This window comes from Phocoena phocoena, chromosome 3 (assembly GCF_963924675.1).
Source record: "Phocoena phocoena chromosome 3, mPhoPho1.1, whole genome shotgun sequence".
Taxonomy (NCBI): Eukaryota; Metazoa; Chordata; class Mammalia; order Artiodactyla; family Phocoenidae; genus Phocoena; species Phocoena phocoena.
The window spans coordinates 128,515,044-128,536,591 of NC_089221.1; the positions used below are offsets into that span (position 1 = coordinate 128,515,044).

Here is a 21,548-nt window from a genome sequence, read left to right on the forward strand (position 1 = left end):
GGTAGTTGATGTTTGTGTGTACTTAGATTTTAAAAAATATGTTGTGGAGTTAATGGAATTGCCTGTATTTAGGGGTAGAGAGAACTGTTGAATGGAACAGTCATGTAAAGGTGTCCTCTTTCTCATTCCTTCCTGCTTTTGTTTCCTCTTCAGTCCGTGAGGCTGGTGAGCAAGGTGACGTTGAACCCCGAAGAATCGTGAGACACCCTGACAGTCACCAGCTCTTTATTGGCAACCTGCCTCATGAGGTGGACAAATCAGAGCTTAAAGATTTTTTTCAAAGTAGGTTATTGAGTTTTAAATACTAGATTCATTTAATACAGTGCTATCCAATAGAAACAGATGAGCCACATTTATAATTTTAAGTTTTGTAGTAACATTTTAAAAGGCAAAAAGAAACTGGATAATTTAATTTTAATATTTTATTTAACCCACATCATCTTAATATGTAGAAACATGAGATACTTTCCATCAGCCTATCCTAAGTCTTTGAAATCCAGTGTGTATGTTGCACGTAGGGCACATCTTACTTTGGAGTAGCCACAATTCACATGCTTTGTAACCATGTGTTACTAGTGGCTTTCATTGGACAGTGCGCGTGTAATACTTAAAGGAAATGTTCTAAGTTATATGAGAACCTGTGTTCCACTTGCAGATTATGGGAATGTGGTAGAGCTGCGTATTAACAGCGGTGGGAAATTACCCAATTTTGGGTTCGTTGTGTTTGATGATTCTGAGCCTGTTCAGAAGGTGCTTAGCAACAGGGTAAGCAGTTTTTCATCTTGATTTTCTGTATCTTTGGTCTTTTAATGTGTTCATCCTTAAAACTACGTCTTATATGTAAAGCGCAGTTTATTCCAACATGTCTGGGTAATATTTTCCATCATGTTTAACCATTATTAAAAGAACTGCCTGGGAGTTACAAAAACAAAACTGCTGTCTGAATAATGTACTTTTTGAATATGTGCATGATGGAGAATGAAGTAACTATGGTAACCAATGCGCTGAGATTTATGCAGTTCCTTTCTTTGGTAGTGGCTTCTGGTGTAAGTGATGAATTAAATATTATGTTACTTTTAGCTAAGATAACTTAGAATCAGTTTGTTTAGCGGGTATATTTGTAGTCTTCATATATAACTGTTTGGGTATAACTATGAGGAACTTCTTTTGTTCTGTAAGTTGTCTGGGTTTGGAGTCACCCTACCTTAAGGCACTTTTATTAACAGTACTTTCTCTAATAATAGAGGGATTTGTAGAATCAGAATCTTATTTCTGTGTTCTTAAAGAGACCATTCCTGGGCTTCCCTGGTGGCACAGTGGTTGAGAGTCTGCCTGCCAATGCAGGGGACACGGGTTCACGCCCCAGTCTGGGAAGATCCCACATGCCGCGGAGTAACTAAGCCCGTGTGCCACAACTACTGAGTCTGCGCTCTAGGGCCCGTGAGCCACAGCCACTGAGCCTGTGCACCACAACTACTGAGGCCTGTGCACCCTAGAGCCTGCGCGCTGCAGCAACTGAGCCCATGCGCCACAACTACTGAAGCCCGTTTGCTCTAGGGCCCATGTGCTGCAACTACTGAGCCCGCGTGCTGCAACTACTGAAGCCCATGTGCCTAGAGCCTGTGCTCCACAGCAAGAGAACCCACTGGAATGAGAAGCCCGCACACTACAACGAAGAGTTGCCCCTGCTCTGTGCAACTAGCAAAAGCCTGCACACAGCCATGAAGATCCAGCGTGGCCAAAGACAAATTAACAAAACAAAACAAAAAATTTCATTAAAAAATAATACAGGGCTTCCCTGGTGGTGCAGTGGTTGAGAGTCCGCCTGCCGATGCAGGGGACATAGGTTCGTGCCCCGGTCCGGGAGGATCCCGCGTGCCGCAGAGCGGCTGGGCCTGTGAGCCATGGCTGCTGAGCCTGTGCGTCTGGAGCCTGTGCTCCGCAGTGGGAGAGGCCACAACAGTGAGAAGCCTGCTACAGCAAAAAAAAAAAAAAAAAAAAAAATACAGTGTGCAACTCATTGGCATTTAATACACATTGTTGTGCAACCATCACCTATCTAGTTGCAAAACATTTTCATCAAAAGTAAGTCCCTTACTCATTGAGCAGTTTTCCCCCATATCCTCTCTCCCCAGCCGCTGGCAACCACTAATCTGCTTTCAGTCTCCGCCATTTAAAACTTACACATTTTATTAACCATGTTAGTTAGAAATGTTGTAGATCATTATTTCCCAGAGGTTCTCCAGAACCTCTGATGTTCTCCAGAATGTTAATGGGTATATTATAAAGTTTAATGTTGTGGTCATAACATTAAGTTAGCCTTAATCTGAAATGTGCATTGTCTGTTAAACTGTTGGACCACTACTTTTGTGAAGCATCTCCTGCAAAACCCTGTGAAGTGTGGAGAGAATATGGCTTATGTCACCCAGGACACAGAATACTGAACACAGAGATGTCCAGTAGCCTTTGTTGGTAAATCCACCATTGAGCATACAGTAGACCCAGGGGCCACACTTTTTGGTGCAGCGTTGACTTTGTATTTTCTTAGATGGTATGATACTCCTGTGGGGCCAAACAAGGTCAGGCCCGATAGCTTGCTTCCAGTTAATTATCCAAGATGAGGGCTTTGGTGTTTCATTTAACCCCTGTGGGTAAGGCATGGCATCATTATGCATAGAAATTTTTGAGGTAAATTTCCTCAGAAAGTGGGCTGTATGTCTGCTACCTTTTTTCATTCAGATTGCTTCTATCATTGTGATACCTCCATAGAGGTATCTTCCATAACTACCTTTTAAAATATCCGCAGTCCTAACCTCTCCTTATCTTTCAGACTTTAAATGATTTTATTTTTCCCATTGTATCTAGAACATTACCAGGAACAGCACTTCACATTAATGTGTGTGATTTATATGCTGTGTATATAAAAAATATATATATATAAATATTTGTAAATCTGTGTTAAAATACTTACAAATGTACAAATATAAGTATATATTTAATCAGAATTTAAAATTCACTTTAGAGTCAGCTCAAAAGAGGCTCCCCCGCCCCACCCCCATGCAGGTTTCCTTACATGCACTTTCAGATCATTCCTGTGAACTCTGGTGACTTCAGATGTAGCTTGCCTTTCCCTCACCTCACTGTATTGGTAGAAGTCTACCGTACTCCCTTCAGAATTTTTTTTAGACTTTTTTTTGTTTTGGTTTGTTCTTAATTTTTAAATATTTATTTATTTATTTGGTTGCATTGGGTCTTAGTTGCGGCAGGCGGGCTCCTAAGTTGTGGCTTGCTGGCTCCTTAGTTGCAGCAGGCAGCCTCCTTAGTTGTGGCTGTCTGACTCCTTAGCTGTAGCATGCAAACTCTTGGTTGCGGCATGCATGTGGGATCTAGTTCCCTGACCAGGGATCGAACCCGGGCCCCCTGCATTGGGAGCGCAGAGTGTTAACCACTGCGCTACCAGGGAAACCCCCTTCAGTAATTTTTTATGAGTACAGAAATAGCTCGTAGAATATGACCGTGGTGTCTGACCATGCTGTGTTGGTTCAGAGCTCATGCTTTCCTGTCAGAATGCCTTGGTTTACACTGCTCTTCTGTCTCTCACTAGCCTTGTGACCCGTGCAGTCTTGTTCCTTAACCTCCCTGGCGCATAGTTTGCTGGTCTCTATAAAATAGGTGTGCTAACAACCTTGAAAGGGTTGTTGTGAAGATTAAATGAGATAATAAAAGTGAAGTATATAGAATACTTCTCTGCATAGTAAGTACTGTTAGATATTTATTTTAAAAAATATTACAGTAGAAAACCACTGAGTACCAGCAAGGAGCGTAAATTGAGTTCATTGGAATCTTGAGTAACCCTTTGTTTGCTGTACTTCTCTTGGCACAAAAGAAAGCCCAAGACATAGTGGGAAGTATCTTTTTTTTCCTGCACTAAGATCTGGTATCTTTATTATCTTCAGTATTTTCCCAAATTCTGTTCAGGCAAATAGCATTTTAAGATTATATTTAGATGAAATTCATGACGTTTTTGAGACGTATATGTACTTTGCATAAACGTGTGCCGCAAAGTCTTTCCACATTAGGTGACGATGGGATTTTATTCTAAGCCTCCCAATCCATGGAGAAGGTGGCAATTTTTATTTATATTCTATTTAAATAATTCTGTGGGAATATAAGATGTGCTTTAATAAGTACAAAGAGAGTTACTCTGCTGCACTCTTTAAATTGACTTTTTGACTTTTGAACTAGCTTACATACCTAACTGCTTTTCCATGTATCTGTTAGTGGGAAAATTACGTGTTCTGACTTTGAGACAAAAAACTGCACTGTGAGAACGCAGGTGGTTTGTAAGCTGCTGGTTCCTTGTTTTGTCTTGGTTTTATAGCTTTGTTTTGTCTTTGGTAGTCAGTAGCCCATAAGCACTCTGTAAGTCTGTTCACCTTGGTTCTTACAGCCCATCATGTTCAGAGGTGAGGTCCGTCTGAATGTGGAAGAAAAGAAGACTCGAGCCGCCCGGGAAGGAGACCGCCGAGATAACCGCCTTCGGGGACCTGGAGGCCCTCGAGGTGGGCTGGGTGGTGGGATGAGAGGCCCACCCCGTGGAGGCATGGTGCAGAAACCAGGATTTGGAGTGGGAAGGGGCATTGCTCCAAGGCAGTGAATTGCTCTTCACCGATCTTCAGGCAGCAGTACAAACCCTAGCTCCCACAGAATGGTGATTTCTTCAGCCAACCTTTTGGTATCTTGGAATCTGATCCTAGTCTATGATAAACTGCTTAAGTTTATACAGTTCTACTTTTTGTGTTACTGGTGTGTGCTCCTTCCCCTCTCACCCCCACCCCTCCACCTTTTAGTCCTTCACTTCCAGTTTTGTGGAATGATATTTTAGGAAAAGTGGATTTTTAAAGAAGAAAAAAAAAAGACTGCGTTTCCTTGCTTTATTTGCATATAGACTGGATTTTTTTTTAACAGTTTCCCCAAAGGAATGTGTCTTGCTTATTACTGACATTTGGTATGTTTCATTCATTGGAATATTTCTTACTTATTTTCTACATGTTTCAAAAGCCTGTGAGAATTACAGGATTTGATAAACATTTTGAAGGCAGGAAGAACCCAAATTGTCTCTTCTTTGAGAGTCATAACTACCTTCTGGTGTGGAAAAATTGCCGTTGGAAATATTGACAATTTAGATTCTCTCTGGTATGGTTAAAAACTGAATAAAAGGTGTTAGTAGAGTTTTTCTTTGGATACGTGGTTGCAGAACAGTTCCAAAACCTGTTTTTACCATTGAAATTTAAACTGTGAGATAGGTTTTAAATGTCTAGAATGCAACTGATAAGCTTTTCTTGAACTGTTAGATTTTTTTTTTTGAAGTAGAGTTTTTTCATGTTTAATTTGTATTTGTTAAAAAAAAAACCAAAAAGACCCAAAAAAATTTCAAAAATCTGAATAACACAAAACCAGAGCAAAACTGTTGTGCCTTCTATTTATCTTTGATTCCAGTCTTGGCAATTGTTTAAAAGAAAAATAATAAAAAAAATAAACTTAGATTTGTTCTATTAGGTTCAGAGTATGTTGGGAATTATAGAATCCCTCTTTCACCCTGTATGTCTTGTGTTCATTTGTTATGCCTTATTCTGAAATTGAGTCTCAAACTGGAATGCTTTTGAGGTCAGATGCTTCTGTAGAGGTCCTTTGACCTGAGTAGTTCAGCATTTATATTAAGTTTTATTTCAGTGTCTCTTCAGAATCCTAATCGTGGCCCGTAAGAAAGAATGTGACTTTAATATTGGACTTTGCTGGTGTGCTTGAGTGTGCACTAGTTTTTTTTCTTAAATCATAGCCATATGGTAAATTTTCTATTTAATGTTATGCTTCCCTTTTATTGGTGGGCATGCAGTGGGTGTTTCTTGGAAATGGGTGTTTCTTGGAAATGGTTGTTTCTTGGAAATGGCCAATTTTTTTTCTTTGTGGTATGTGGGCCTCTCACTGTTGTGACCTCTCCCGTTGCGGAGCACAGGCTCCGGACGCGCAGGCTCAGCAGCCATGGCTCACGGGCCCAGCCGCTCCGTGGCGTGTGGGATCTTCCCGGACCGGGGCATGAACCCGCGTCCCCTGCATCGGCAGGCGGACTCTCAGCCACTGTGCCACCAGGGAAGCCCAGAAATGGCCAATTTTTATTAAAATGTTTCTGGAAGAAAATTTAATCTGGCAATATAGACTAATACTCATTTTGCATAGTATATTACTGTTGAGTGCTCTTAGGGAGATGGGTGAAGGTTTTGTTTACACATTTGTGAAGCAAGCCTTTGCATGATAACTTGTCATTAATCGAAGGGCAATGAGCTTGTCAAGTTTAACTTATTTGTTTTCTTAACAGTATTCATCTTTAGGACTATTGTTTGAGGATAGAATATTAGTAGGAATAGGAATGTTTGTTTTGCTGTTACTGGGAAACTCTAGGTTTGCTGAAGGGTGTAGCCTTAATCTAAAATGAAGTTTGATGTTATCAGTTGACCCTCAGTACCTCAAATATTTGAAAATTGGCAACATTTCTTTCACATAAAGAAACTTTTATAACCGAGTCACATGGCTGTGTTTTGGGTCAGTTTAAATAACTAATTGGTAACCACTTCATTTGGCCCAGGCCAGTGATAATTGGAAGAAATTCAGCTTGTACTTTCGTAGCTTATATTAAGCTTGTGGTAGAAAGAAGAAAATTTAGCCTGAGTTATTTTTGAGAAAAAAATTAAGTTGCAGTAAGTGTTTGGTGATAAATTATAGATAACCTAGAAACCATTTTTCATAAGTGAATACTAAACCGTACATTTCAAGAAGTTCTTCCTCCTTAGAACAGAGCTTTAAGGGCACTAACTAGGTGCAGTGTTTCTCAACTTGGGGCTGTTACTATATCCTAGAGGACATGCAGAAATGTGTGGGATTTTTGGTGGGTTGGGGGTAGAGGGAGATGCATACCCTGCATCTAGGGTTTGCTGGATGGGGGCCAGTGGTGCCAAGTGCCCTTTGAAAATGAAGCAACCCCATTGAGAACACAGGTAGTCCCTACTCCTGTAATTCATGGTGGGTGGAATGGTGGACTAGGGCAACTGCAGTGAAAGTTGTCCTTCCTCTGAAATAGAGCCTCAGAAAAATAAACAAATTAGCAAGTAAATCTCTCTCAGGAATTATAGTAACAACTACTGTAAGTAATAATCTCAGCTTTCCTTTATCTGTACCAATTGTGTTTTTTTTTTTTAATTTGGAGAGGTAGTAGCAATGTACTAGATGCTGCTTGTAATTTATTGCAGGGGATTACTGCATAATTTCAGAAAAGAAAAGGTTGCTTCAATAATTTCAAGTTATCATAATTGGGATATTATGGTGTTTTGATTAGCATTGGACTTTATAAATAGGATTTAGCGTCATGGTTAACACTATTAAGTATCCAGCTATCATCGATTACATTATTGCTGATGGAATAAACATGTCACCCTAGATACACATATATTCACATATTTCATAGTTAGAAAGTGAAAATAAAATAGATTAGGGCAAGATTTTCTGTAGACAGCATCAACTCATCACATTCAACGTAATTTTTCATCTGTAGGAATGGCCCAACATGCAGTTCTTTTCTGAGTTTAAAACCCTTCACCCATGAATATTTTAGCTAGGTAAGACTAGTTTGGTTCAGTGGGTCTCTTTTAAGATCTGTTGAAAATAAATAGATCTTGGTTGTACAAAAATAATTTTGTTTGCTTTTATGCTGAGGTTGGGCTTTACTTGTGTCTCCTGTGTTCTCAACTTTTTGAGCTGTTGCTGTGGAGCAGTGAAATGGATAATGCAAAAATAATTATTTGGCTTTGGATGAGTAGGTTACTCCCACAGTGTTAGTTGAATTGCACTTTAGTTTTAGGTTAGACAACTAAATTTTCACAACTATAACCCTGTGGGTTAGGTGCGATTTCTCCCAAAGTAATAGATGAAGAAATGACATCAGAGACCTCAAAGTCATCCATGTAGCTTAGGAGCAGATTGGCTTCCAAAACTCTTGCTTTTTCTCTAGAACCATAATGCCTACCTATTTATATTTGAATGACATTAGGGGCATAGGGCATGAAATAACTACAGTATAGAGACTTGAGTCTGTAAACATTCGGATCAAGGTTAGCATTACTGTTCTCCATTTCCTTTAGGGTAAAGTAGATGCATAAACATTGATTTTGTAGGGCTTTTCAGACTGTATGGTAACAGTAATATTGAGTTACAAGATTATTTTCTCATCTGGTTTGATAATACATTTGATACAATTTAATCTAGATATGGAAGTAATATTTTTATCAGCATCATACAGATGAGTTTATAACAGTTGTGTTTTGCTTATAACTGCCATCCTCTGATGCTTTTCTTCATCCCTTTTATATTTGAAAACCTTTGTAGAGTTGAATGATTTAGTGGAAAACGTGGCACTTTATAGAAAACAATTTGTTCGAATCCATATGAAAATTTCTTTCTATGAGGTTTAAATTTGTAGACCATTGTTCATGTTGTGGCTTATTTTAAGTAAACGATTGCATTTGTCAAATCTACTGATCTAAAAATATCTTTTATATTAAAGTTTTATTTTTGTGCTACTTGAAAGAATCTCTGCAGGAACTGCATACAAATTAGATAATTGTTGAACTTTCAGTTTAGCAATTTTGAACCTTGTAAAAGAAGCAAGTTCAGCATTTATTTGAAATTGGGGTTCTAGCTAACTGCCTGATATACCACAGATGGGCAGTGGACAGTTAGAGGTACTTTCGCAAATGTTTTAGAGACCTTAAAGAGTGTGTTAGCAACTTAGCAATGTCTTATGTGGGATGGGGTTGTAGGTTAAAGTTGTTCATCAAGTAATGGCCATATTGTACTAGATAATTAAACAAGGATTTGTGGTTTTAAGGTAGTTAATACCTTTTAGAATTTGTGTTTACTTTAATATCGAGGTTCTGGGGACCATAGATAGGCTTGTGAACTCTTGCTAGACTGAATTAAAGAAGAAATGGTGGCACGTGTGAGATAAAACTTTTATTTTCATTCTTTTTAGTAGGTATGTATCTAACTCAGGATGATGCTGAAATTAGACGGCTTTGCTCATGCTTTCATGAAGCAGTCTTTCATAATGGCCTGAGTGAGTTGAGTGAGAAGTTGATTAAAGGTGGCCTACAGCCCTTAACCAGTTTTGCTTATGATTATGCTTATGTATTGGCTTAGAATCAAAGTTGTTTTCCTTTTTTTTTTTTTTTTTTTAATTTATTTTTGGCTGCATTGGGTCTTTCTTGCTGCGGGCGGGCTTTCTCTAGTTGCGGCGAGCAGGGGCTGCTCTTCGTTGCGGTGCGCGGACTTCTCATTGCGGTGGCTTCTCTTGTTGCGGAGCACGGGCTCTATGCACGCGGGCTTCAGTAGTTCCGGCGCGCGGGATTCAGCAGTTGTGGCTCGCGGGCTCTAGAGCGCAGGCTCAGTAGTTGTGGCTCATGGGCTTAGTTGCTCCGCGACATGTGGGATCTTCCTGGACCAGGGCTCGAACCCCTGTCCCCTGCATTGGCAGGCAGATTCTTAACCACTGCGCCACCAGGGAAGCCTCTATCTTTGATTGCATGACTTTTGAAGTTGACCTCTCTTCCAGTTTCCACTTGAACCTGGTAGCTTTTTTTAGTTCCCAGTGAGAGGAAAATAAAATAGTATTGGAAATCATTTCTCCTCTTACTTCCATAAACCATGTGACCTGAATAGTTACAGAAATCCATATGTGTTTATTACTTCGAAATATGTCCAGTGTCACAGATTCCTAAGGGACTCGTATCCAATGTGTTTTTGTTTTTTAAAAAAGTAAGCGATGCTTACCAAAAATTCACTGTTGAATTACTTTAGCAGGTATTTATTTTTCGGAAACCCATTTATGGGAAGTTTGCCTGTATTACTGGTTGTAGTTAGAGGGATGGTTGTATCATTTAATATGTATATAAACAGTTTTAACTACTGCTATATTAACCACTTTGGTTACTGATAATCTCCCTAAGCTTTGTTGTCACCTGTTTGACTTTGGGTTTGGTTTAAATTCTTAAATGTTTTTATGAGGAGCGTATGTACCCTGATTTGGGCCTTTTAAATGAAGACATAAGGAAGTAGGAAAGAAGAAGGGACTTCGTTTCTTTAAAGATTCAGTGTACACTTTAGATTATGCAGAACACATGATGTTAAAAATAAATTTGTATAGGTAGATGTTGGTTTTGAAGAAGAGTGGGGTGGGCATGGAACTTAGCTGATGGGATAGGAATCATTTACGGTTTATATAAAAGAAAAAAATCATAATTTTAAGTGAGAAACATCAGAATAGTTCCATAAAGTTTTTCTTCCCGTACTGATGGTTACCACAAGAAACAGGAGACTCCTGTAATTCTTAGAATATTAGTGCTGGAAAGGACTAAGGTGATTTGTATAACCCCATAAGTTTTCAAAAGATAGATGGCCCAGATTACTAGTACAGAGTTTCAAGTCAGCTTAAAGCACATTCGGGAATTGCCAGTCCTGCCCTATGTTCGCTCTGTAAGCCAGAGCTGTTAAAGGGTAGGATGTGGGGAGAAAAGGGAAGGAGCCACATTTTATATGCTTACTCCGTTGCTTCATTAGCTCCATTTTCATACCCAAGTTTTCTGTTTTCTTAGAACTGTTTTAATGCCCAATTCTACCAGGGCCTGTTGTCAATAAGGACATTAACTGTGTTCCCCTCAGGGATGGGTTTACTACTAGCTGTCAGAAAGCTATTGGGTATCCTAATGTGTTAATAGCTGAAACTCAGCTGTAATTTTCTCCTAAATCCTTCAGCATTTTGCATTCTGTACATTGTGGTGCTTTTTCCACCTTGTATTGTTATAACTGTAAGCTCCTAAGGGGCAGCCATTTGAAAGTCTTAGGCATGTACCCTGTTCAGTGCCTGGCAGCACCGTGTTTGAATCAGGGTCCTAATCTTCCTTTCCACTGATTTTCCCTGTACTTCGTGAAAGGATGCTCCAGCCATGCTGAACTACTTACGGTTCCTCTAACAAGCCAGGTATGGCTGATTCCGTGGCTTCAAGTGCCTTCACTTCCCTGAAGATAGACTTGCATCTGCATTCTCCTCACCACCCCCATCTCCCCCAAATCTCTTACCATCAAAACCATTTTTTTCAAGGCCTAGTTTGAGCTTTTTTTTTTTTTCTCCCCTAAGAGAAAAGATGTCTTACGAGAGGGTAGCCCCCTTCTCGGAGTTGATTTGTGCAGAATTTGAAGTGAGGAACAAATTTATTCTCATCTACTTTCCTTACACATTGTCCCTCCTGTTTGAAATTCTGTCCCAACCTTCACTTTAAAATGTGTTCCTAGAATACTTTATACCTTTCTCTTAGCTAATAACTTACCCCTTCAGCGTAGAATTAGAACAGACCTGCCTTATGAGACCATAATCTCCTGGAGGACAAGGACTTGAGGATTAATCTCTTTATTCCTCCTTCCTCCTGGAGGTACATGAAAGCATCCGTAAATGATGATTCACTCAATTAATAAGTTAATGTATTTCTGTTTTCTTTCTCACAAGGGAGGCATGCCTAGAGACCAGACTTAATTCAGTAAATTATAGGCCCTGTGCATTTCATAGTGGAGGGGATTGTTGGGAAATTTTGAGGGGTGGGTAGAGGAGGGAGGAAGTCACTGGTCATTTTGAAGTACTTCCATCCCCGGTCTGGGCCCTTAGCTATTTCTTTCTGATTGTGCGCAGTATATCCTGGGCACTTTGTGTTTATGCACAAGAATTGTATGCGCCAAATTTCAATTCCCAAACCTACTCTGTTCTCAGTTTGTCATCACCCATGCCATAAGTCTAAGTCACCTTAGACTTACATCTTAGTCACCTTAGACTCAGTCTTAGTCATCTGCTTCTTGCTTCCTTACTCCTCAAATCCAGTGTCCAGCTAAGTCCTGTCAGTTCTACCTCAGCAGTCTTTCACATCTTCCTCTTCACTTAGATAATTTCAGTGGCCTCTCAGCTTCCTTGACCTCTTCTTATTCCCAGCCTACTTTCTACATGATATTAGATACATCTTACTGAAACCTAGCTCTGACCATGTATCCCATGTATGTGCTCTATCCTCCCTACTAGACTGTAAGCTCCTTATGGGCAGGATCTGTGTCTGAGTCATCTTTGTATCTCCCATAGCACCTATCAATAAATATATCTTGAATGAACAGCATAAAGCCTTGTCTTAAGTGAAATGATGTTTTCCAGATGATATGTAGGTTCCTCTCGGGTAATGGGGAGATTTCAAAAGTTCTAATACAAAGTCGGTTAACTAGTAACAACTGTGAGTTAACCACAGGGAAAATTTCAGAAAACTTTAATTTTTTTTCCATTGGAATCAGCATGGATATGTGTATATGGATGGTTCAATAAATATATTTTTATATACATGTATCACAGAAATTTTACATTCCATCTTCAAACTGCAGAAATAGATTTTTTTTACAAGCCAAAAAATAACTGCCATAACATTTATGACTTCATGCAAAAAATGGGGAAGAATCAGGGACAAAGGGGAATTAATTGGTTGTTCAAGGTGAAGAGTCCAGTGAGAAGCAGAAAGGTACAGTAGGAAGCAATTGCTTAACATGCTGCTTCAGGTGGTAGCCAAACAAAGCCTTAACTGCAGCATTAAGGCCATACCAAGTGTGTACACATATACAAAGAAATTTCCATAGAAAAGGCATACTGTCACATTTTCTTCCAGGAGAGGATGAGGAGCTTTGTGACTAATCCTCACCCAATTTTCCAGGCCAATTAATTGTTTAAGATATCCCCAGGTTACTTAGAAATGTCTTCTACTTTGGCCGGCTGTCAGTTACTGCTCTGTGGGCTTGTGACTTTCGTAGTCTCTTACAGGGAAGGATGAATCATCTTGAACCTCTTCCATCATGGGTGATCAAGCACTTCGTAGCTTAACTAACACTGCCCAGCCCAGCATAGTTTTTGCATCTCCCCGAAGTATTGTAATTCGCATTTGTCTTAGCTGTAACAGACTGTGTAGCCAATGATGGCATTGTGACCTGAAGAACTAAACAGTGCCTTTCTGTTCTTTGGGGTTAAGGTAACTTTTTGAATAGTTAAAGTGTAATGAACCAAAGTGTGAGGTTTCAGGTAACGCCCCCTGGAGTTGTTGAAAGTTAATAATCAACTTTTATCCCCACTGTGTCACACATTTAAGTTGGCAGCTACCTTTTTGGAAAAAAGGAAATGTAAAATCACTTGCAGAAATATCGTAACATGGGACTTGCTCTTCTGCCTAAACATCAAGTCAGGCAACTTTTAAGACAAAGGGCATATTTTTTGTGCAAATATCAAATGGGTGAAATAGGGAAAACATGGGCAAGTCCTTTGGAGATGACTTCCAGTTATGCAGAAGTCATTTGCTTTGGCAAGGTTGGGGGGCAACTCTTGAGACTGGCCCATTTTAGTGGATGAATTGTCCAAAAACAAAAAAAATTAAATCTAAGATAAATTATGTAAATAAAATACAGTGACTGACTTTGAGCCTTTATTTGATGATGTTACCACTCATTTTGGAGTGTTTTAGATCAGTCTAACACTGCTTTTTCATTAGTGTTGTCTTAGCTGTGAATTGGATATCAAGTAGTCATGTTCGTCCCCAATTCTTTATGGACCAGTTTCCAAGTAGGGCCCAGGGTATTCACAACAACTGGCTGCAAGGTAATTCGTCTCCTCCTGTGGGTTCCCTGGGTCAGTCAAGTTTGAGAATGAGGTCTCTGGAAATGGCTTGTTCTGGGAGAGGACCAAATAATGTGTGATTTGGGAGCACTTTAGTATGTTTTGAACACTTAGAAAGTGAGCAGTCAGTATCCTTTCCAACTGCGTTTCACCGAAACTGATGCTAGTTATTTACATTGCAGTAATTTGCATCGGTTCTAGATAACAGCACTTTTGGACCAATCCAGACAATGAGACATGTGGATCCCCTTTGGCAACCTTGCTGAGAGGCTTAAAAGCATTAAGAGTTTTGTCTTGGACACTTTGTAGTTCATGTTGTACACCTCAAGTCTAATTACAGCAGGGAAGATGTGTATTGTGTTGTTTTTCAAACTTATTTGGAGGCTGCTGAGGTCCTTGGTATGTTTGTCTTGAAAGTAGAACTTGGCTATTTAACTTGCTTTAAAAAAATTTTTTTTTTTGAGAAAGTTGTACTTTTGTTTAATATGCGCAAGAATCACATTGGGTAGGTATTTAATCTGTGTCCAGTATACTAAGTAGCAAGACACACCCCTTTGGGATTTAATTCACTCATCTCATTTTCACTGTTGTTTATGCTGAAAATATTATAATGGATCACGTATTGGAAGGTTGAACCATTAAAATGTGAAATAGTCTGAATTTTAAATGCTCTGAAATGCATTGTGGGAATGTCCAATTTTTTTGTCTCTTGCATACTATTCTGGCTAAATGGCATGTTGAGCGTGGTACACCTTTAAATGTGGTAGAAATATATATCTAACATGGAAAAAACAGTTTAGCAAATTGATTATTTGATATATAAGCACCACTTCTAAAAAAGATGTGGGGCAGTCTTTCATCTATTACTAGGATAGGTAATACTAACCTTCTCTTTCCCCAAAATATTCTTTCTAAAGAAAGGCAAATCATTCTGAAAGAAATTATTCTTTTTACATACTTCCACAAGCAGTGACTTATTAAAAACCAGTTACGTTTTGTCTGTTTTTTTTGTTTTTTCTATTCATATTTGACTTTTTCACGCTCCATACCCTTTTTACTTTATAGTCATGATTTCGTGCTTTGAATAGATGCTCTTTGGGTTGGGAGAATCATTTTAGTTACAGCTGAAAATAAAAAGGACATGCTAGATTATTCTTTTCTTCTAGGTCATCTCTGTTTAATATTTCAGATCAACAAAATGTAATAGTACTAGGATCACAATCTCTTCCTTGCAAATAGCTACATTGTACTAAGAATTGCCTTGGTTTGAGATTTGACAAAAGAAGAAACTCTAGAAGTAACTTTTTTCAGAATCACTGTAGAATAGTGAGCTGAATGTAGAACCATGACTCTACTGTACCTTTATTGTCCCCTTTCTAGTGTCTACCTACCACAAACTAAATGCATAATACTTGGCTTGAATTGATGATGTCCTAGAAGATGTGAATTTCTAGTGGGTATTAACTATATCTGCTGCTGAGATGAAGGGAAAGGCAAGTTCCCTGCAACAAAGTACAGGTAAATTTGAATTAGGCTGGAAGTATCAGTTAATGGAGAGAGGGGATTGAATGAACTGCTTTGCAAACCATGAGGGAATATCCTATTGGTCTGTCTTTGAGAATTGCCATACTCAATAGAGTCCTGACCCTTTATTCTACATTTAAGGTTGTCCTGATGCATTCCAAGTCTGTCTTTCCAAACATGCCTACCGTTCATTAGACTTTAGCCGAATGGATAGTCACTGTGCCTTATATTGTGCCTCTTGTTATTTACCTCCATATTTTTTTTACTCATGTTCCTTCTGCTGGAATACTCGTACCATCCGTCAAAATCTCACATGTTTTTTAATCTTGCTACTGCTCAAATGGCTCTTAAGCCGTGAAACATATCATGTTTTATTTTCTGCATGGTCCGTGGTACCCTCCTTTGTCACATATTTCCTGCATTTCACATTAGTAAGTATTACCAAGTATTGGTAAGTACCAAGTATTTTGGTACTTCTTAGTAAGTACCAAGCTGCTTACTTATCAGTAAGTACCAAGTATTTTGGTACTTCTATTAGCCCCTCCTGTGATGTAGGAAAAGAAGGTCTGCTTTATTCTGGTGCCCTGCTTTCATTGTACACTGTCTTGCCACAGTAGATTTAATAAAGAGCAGGTAGGTGGAGACAGGCAGGTGTAGGGAGGTTAAAAACACAAAGCTGATAGAAAACCTGCACAGAATATGTACATTCTAGCCCTGGCTATGACACTTTCTTTTGAAACCTCCTCCTTGAGCTTTCAGCTCAAACCTTGAAGGGTTAAGCTGCTTTCTGTAGGCTGAGACATTTTGAAAAATCATCCAAAGGCAAGTACTTAACAGTTGCCAGGAGACCCGCTGAACCTGACTTGTGGTCACTAAACAGGGTCCATTCAGAGCGCCACTTTGCTCACCAGCATCCAGAGCTGCACAGAAGGAGCGGCCCTGGTCCTCAGAGCAGTCGCCAAGACCTTTCTGGTGTCACTGCTGGTAGCTGATGGTTCTGATAGGCCAGACGCCAAACTTGATGCAGCTGAAGAGTCATGGATGAGGCCAAAAGGGACGTCGGCAATGTAGTAAGAAGAAGCCTACCCCCATGAACTGGTCTGGCGAGATCATACACATCAAGTTACCTAGGCGATTGTTAAGTCAGGAACAAAAGGACTTGGAGACAAGCAGTAGCTTATTTATATTTTTTGAGTGTGTGGGGGAGGGTTACGTCCACATATTTACCTATGATTTTATTTTCCCACTTAATTTCCAGAGCCTGGATAGGAGTCAAGAGCTGTTAGAAGGCCCTCCTTTATTGGAACATTGGTCAGGCTGCCACTTGTCATACTCTTGTTTCAGTGGTACCTCATATAAACAGTTGCTCCATCTTTACCTCCGCAGCTGCCTGGGGGAAGTGGTTACCTTGTGTTTAACGCTTTCAAAGGTGGGTGAGACGACAGTTACATAAATCTAAAAAGTAAACTGCTGTGGAAAATAGTTTGTTTAGAGTCTGAGCTCAGATGTCCTATCCTGCAAGAGACCTGTCCTGAATTCTTTCTCTGCCTCATCTGTTATCAGATCTTCTCTTGAATTAGTTATTCATATCCATATCACATCTCACTTCACTAAATATAAGTTCTGTAGTTAGGAATGGTGCTTATCTTTGGTTCCTATGCCTTGTATTGTTTGTAGTAGGTTCTTAGTTGAGTGACTGTTTTACAGGGATTCTAGACTTAGGAAAGACTTTCAGAAAAGTTCTAGTCCTTACCCAGGAGTCCAGCCAAATCCAAGCCATTCCAGGACACAGTGACCTCTCATGCAAGACTACACACAAGGTGTTCTCGTGGTCCTCCAAATGCCATTTATTCCCATTCTGCCCTGTTTACTCATTTTGCTCTCTTCCACAATTCCTTTAGCCAGAAAATGGCCCCATATCAATTCCAAATCCTTCATGTACCAAAAACTGGATTAGTAGGCTCTCAACCTTTTAAGGTGGGCTGATTTATATTCATTGTTCATTACCAGGTTCTGAGAAGAGGAAGGCCAAGGATTGTCTTGGTTGGTTCTTGATCTAGAAGATGTTTGATTTCCAGTCTAGTACAAGATAGTATGCCTTGGCACATAACAGATTACAGGAGGTTAAATTTATGTGTATTGGAATGTACCTAGGCAAAAAGAACCATGTGCTTTATCAGTTAGAAGATACATTTGAGTTAAACTAATGTCTCTTCAATATACTTTTTAATGTAAACTAAACTAAATTATTTTAATGTAAACTACCACAACAATTACTTGATTTTATACTCAACAATTTGGGAAGATAAGAGCTTTTTACAGGCAGGTGACTAAGGTCACAGAGAGTGAAGTAATTTGTTGAAGTCAAAAACAGATGAGGTTAACACGTCATGCCTGTTCCAAAGCTTGGCTTCCCATCATCTCTATAATGATGTGAAACTTTCACAAGGCTGTGACTTGGGCTAGTAACGTAAGCTTTCTGAGCTGCAGTTTCCTGATCTATAAAAGGAGAAATAGGATTAGGGCCATTGTGAGAATTATATAATTTATAAGTTATATAATTTAAAGACACTGACATACAGTAGGTGCTCCGCAATATTATTGCGATATTCAAGGTTTGTTCATAATCTCTTAACGGTCTACGTATGAGTGACCACCATTCACAGAGCTTAATATGGTGCTTCTATTCAGCTGGTACTCATGGTATCCATGGGAAAAAGGGATGCAGGTGCTTGGTAACTGGAATTGGTTCTAGAATTTAGGTCTCTCAGTGTGTGTTCAGGCTCTGAGGCAAGTGTGGTGTAATTCGTCAGTGAGAATCCTTGGGGCTAGTCATGCAGTGCCACTGAATCGGCTGCTCTGCAGGGCGGGTGGATTTAGCCCTTTGGGAGCCAGCCTCAATTCTGAAAGAAAGATTTCTGGTGACCTCTTCTGGCAAACAGGAAGAAGTGATAAGGAGCTTCAGAGAGATTGAGATAACGGAAATGCTCTACAGGTTTACATCAAGGGGGTGGAGTTAGCATTCATTATGTCATTTTATCGAGACAGTGGGTCTGTGGTGTGAAGATTATCCCCAAATATATAAAGAAACTGAGGGCTGGAGAGGTGATGGTTTTGCTCAAGATCACTTGCCCACTTGTGTTTCAGCCTTCTAACTTGAAGCTCGTGGCTTTTCCACTGCACCAGGAAAATCACAAGTGGGTTTAGAGAGGAAAGCTGAGAGGAGAAAAGGGAGAGTGAGATCACCTTAGAGTCTGGGGATGTCTTTATGTTTTTTCTGCAACTATAAGGCAACTGGAGAAGTGGCCTTGAAAAAAACAACAGAAACTTTACAGCTGGGAAAACTCGTCAGGCTCAACTAATTCAGTACTTCTGTTTTACAGATAGGAAAACTGAGGGGAAAATAGGAAAGAATTTTACAGTGACTCTCTCTATTAACTACCCAGACTATACAACTACCATTTCACTGTATTTGTTTTATCACACATCTATCCATTCTAGAGGTCTTTTTAAATATCCCTGGGTTGAATCTTTCAGGGGCAAAGAAGGAAGTGGCTCTATGGTGACGGGGAGCAGGGGTAGGAAACGGTTTCCTAATGGAAACATTATGGTTTCTATTTTATTATCTTATGCAAAATCTATTAATTTATTTTTAACTTTGGAACCCGAAAAAAGTTCAATCTGCAATATTCTCATTAATTTCAGGGCCAGATGAAGGGAGAGTGAAGATCATTTGTCATAATGTCACCCTATAAATATTTTGAAGAGATTCTATTGCTATAAACCATAAACACATCCCTGTTGGGAAAGACAGGAGCAGTGTTTTCTGATTATAAGGAGTGTTTGTTGGAGCTACAGGCGTGTGGAAGCAATTTCAGGAACATCGCTGTGAGGGTGAGGTTTGTTTGGGGGTGGGGGGCGATTGGAGAGGGCTGGCTCAACTCCAGCCATACTTGCTGTAATATTTTTTCTCTTTCTTAGTATAACCTAGTTAGTGGTATGAATTTCAATGAACCTCCCCAGTGGTCTGGAGCAGTCCCATTTTTTTTCTGCCTGTAACTGCAACTAGAGTAATAGAGACAGAGGAAAATATTCATAAGTCTTGCTGGAATTTTCTTGTTATGATTAAACGGTGTGTGGGGGACAGGCTGGGAGGGGACTTGGAGTCATTGCAGTTATTTCCCCAGGGATATTTCATAAGTTCTGCTCTGATGCATTTCTCTTTGATCCTTCCAGAGTCTCTGGCAGAGAGAATTCAAACAACTGCCATAGGAAATGGGGTACAGTCTTCACAGGACATATATGCTAAAATACAGAGTGGAATGTTGTCCTGATGTTGGATGGGATTCTCAGGTGAGAAGCTAGTTTATCAGTACTGTGAAATAACTAGACTTTCACTGCCGGAAAATTAAGATTGTAATCTCCTTGAGGACCAAGACCCTCTGCTTTCTTAATTTCTCCCTACCTGCCTTCTGGGCAGGCCTGGGATGGGGTTCCAAGCCTGACACTGAAATGCGGAAACAGTGAAACCTTTTACAGCACACAGTACGCTCTTTTCTTCAGCCCATCAAAGTATACAGAATTTGGCTGTGATAAATCTCCTTCAACTCCCTCTTTTTACAGGGGGGTGATTGGGCCAAGGAAGGTGGAGTAGCTTACCCATGTTTCCATGATGAGCCTGAGGTAGCGCCAGAACGAGGACCCACTTCCCATTGACCTCTGTCTACTTCAGGAGGCAGGTGTGTTTAAATAGAACACTGGGTTTTGAAGTTGCATAAGGAAACAGTGGAATCTGAAGAAAGGCAGGCCTAAAACAAGGCAATGCGGGGAATTGGGAAGCAGGGCAATTGTGGGAATGGAAGACCCAATCTTGCTTGGAATCTGTATGTCGCCAGCGAATGTCTTTCATCCCCATTATTAGTTAGTTGGTTAATTAGCTGGTGTTGGTCTACAGCTGTTTAATGGCCTTACGTAGAATATAATTTTCATCACTGGGCTCTCTGAAGGGTATATTTTTGGCTTGCCATTCTCTATAGTCTGACTTTTCGACCCAGTGTTCCAGTGGAAATTTTCCAGAGCATTGAAATTTCAAAATGCAAGAGGAAGAATAGAAATCACAGCCTTAAAACAAATGAGACAGGAGCTACTAGTCCATTCTAGTCCCCATCCCAGCATCCCATTCTCCACCCCCTCAGAAATACATCAGCATATCTGGCAGAGCTGGGTTTCACAAAACAAGATGCACAGCTTGATGAAACAGGGATGCTGATGGAGGCAGTGAGAGGAGGCAGCGGTGGGGTGGAGAGCCAAGAGGGAGAAGGAGTGGTCTGGATGCTAGCTGAAGAAGCCTTAATGATCCTAAAAATTATTGGGCAATAATTGCTACCTTGGAACGCATTTTGCTGTTCCAAAGAATGATAAAGCACCTTAATTACTGCTTTAAATAACCACACAGCTCCATCAAAACAGCATGAAATAGCACCCACGTATGAGCAAACTTATCTACTGCCATTGCTGTTTACAGCCTGAGAAATCCTTAAGGAAACAACAGGATAATAACTTGGTAGAGTCATCATCTAGTCTGGGCCCTCAAGATTCTAGGTTACTCAGGCCTGGGAGAGGTGCTGGCACGTTGCCCTTGTTCTCCTTGACATTCTGAGATCTTTAACTGGGACAGTCAGAAAGAAGTCATTGCTTTCATTCTCTTAACCATTGGGCTGGGGTGGGGAGGGCAGTGTTTAGGGATTTTTTTAAAAGTTCCTCGTTACGACAGGAATTTCAACCTATCCACGGAGGTTCTTCCTATCCATTGGGATTTCAGGATACTCTGAGACCAAAGCCTTTGCAACACATGCTTTGCCTCACGGTGCTACAAGTAGTTAAGAGCAGCCCAGCTCAATCAAAACACAGCGTGTCTTTTACTCCTTCCTTGGTCAGGATAAGCTCCTGTTTCTGGCTTCCTAGAGCTGCAGGAAAATAGGAGGGTTCTTCATTTAAATTTCAGGAGTTGGTTTCTGAGAGAAGGGACTTAGTGGAAGAAAAAACAGCTAAATTATATTTTAGCTTTTCCCTGCTAGAGAATTTTTGGTCTGTTCCCTGTTTGGTCTGTTTCTCAGCAGACCTTACCAGCCCCTCAGAGTGCAAACCTTTTGGTCAACCTGAGAACCATAGCTCACAGAGGAAACCTCATCTTGCCTGCCTCTTCAGAGTTAGGGTAGAGGGCAGCCTTGTGAAT

The 21,548-nt window shown here is 40.0% G+C and overlaps 1 protein-coding gene across 1 annotated transcript in view; it reads left to right on the forward strand.

Annotated features, from left to right (window-relative positions):
* Positions 1–5,541, forward strand: part of G3BP1 (G3BP stress granule assembly factor 1) — a 31,381-nt gene extending 25,840 nt beyond the window's left edge. The window contains exons 10-12 of the mRNA XM_065873186.1: positions 154–282; positions 656–765; positions 4,451–5,541. Of these exons, the coding sequence (XP_065729258.1) occupies positions 154–282; positions 656–765; positions 4,451–4,657 (446 nt within the window). The 3' untranslated portion in view covers positions 4,658–5,541. The remainder of the gene's footprint in view (positions 1–153; positions 283–655; positions 766–4,450) is intronic.
* Positions 5,542–21,548: the final 16,007 nt, after the last annotated feature.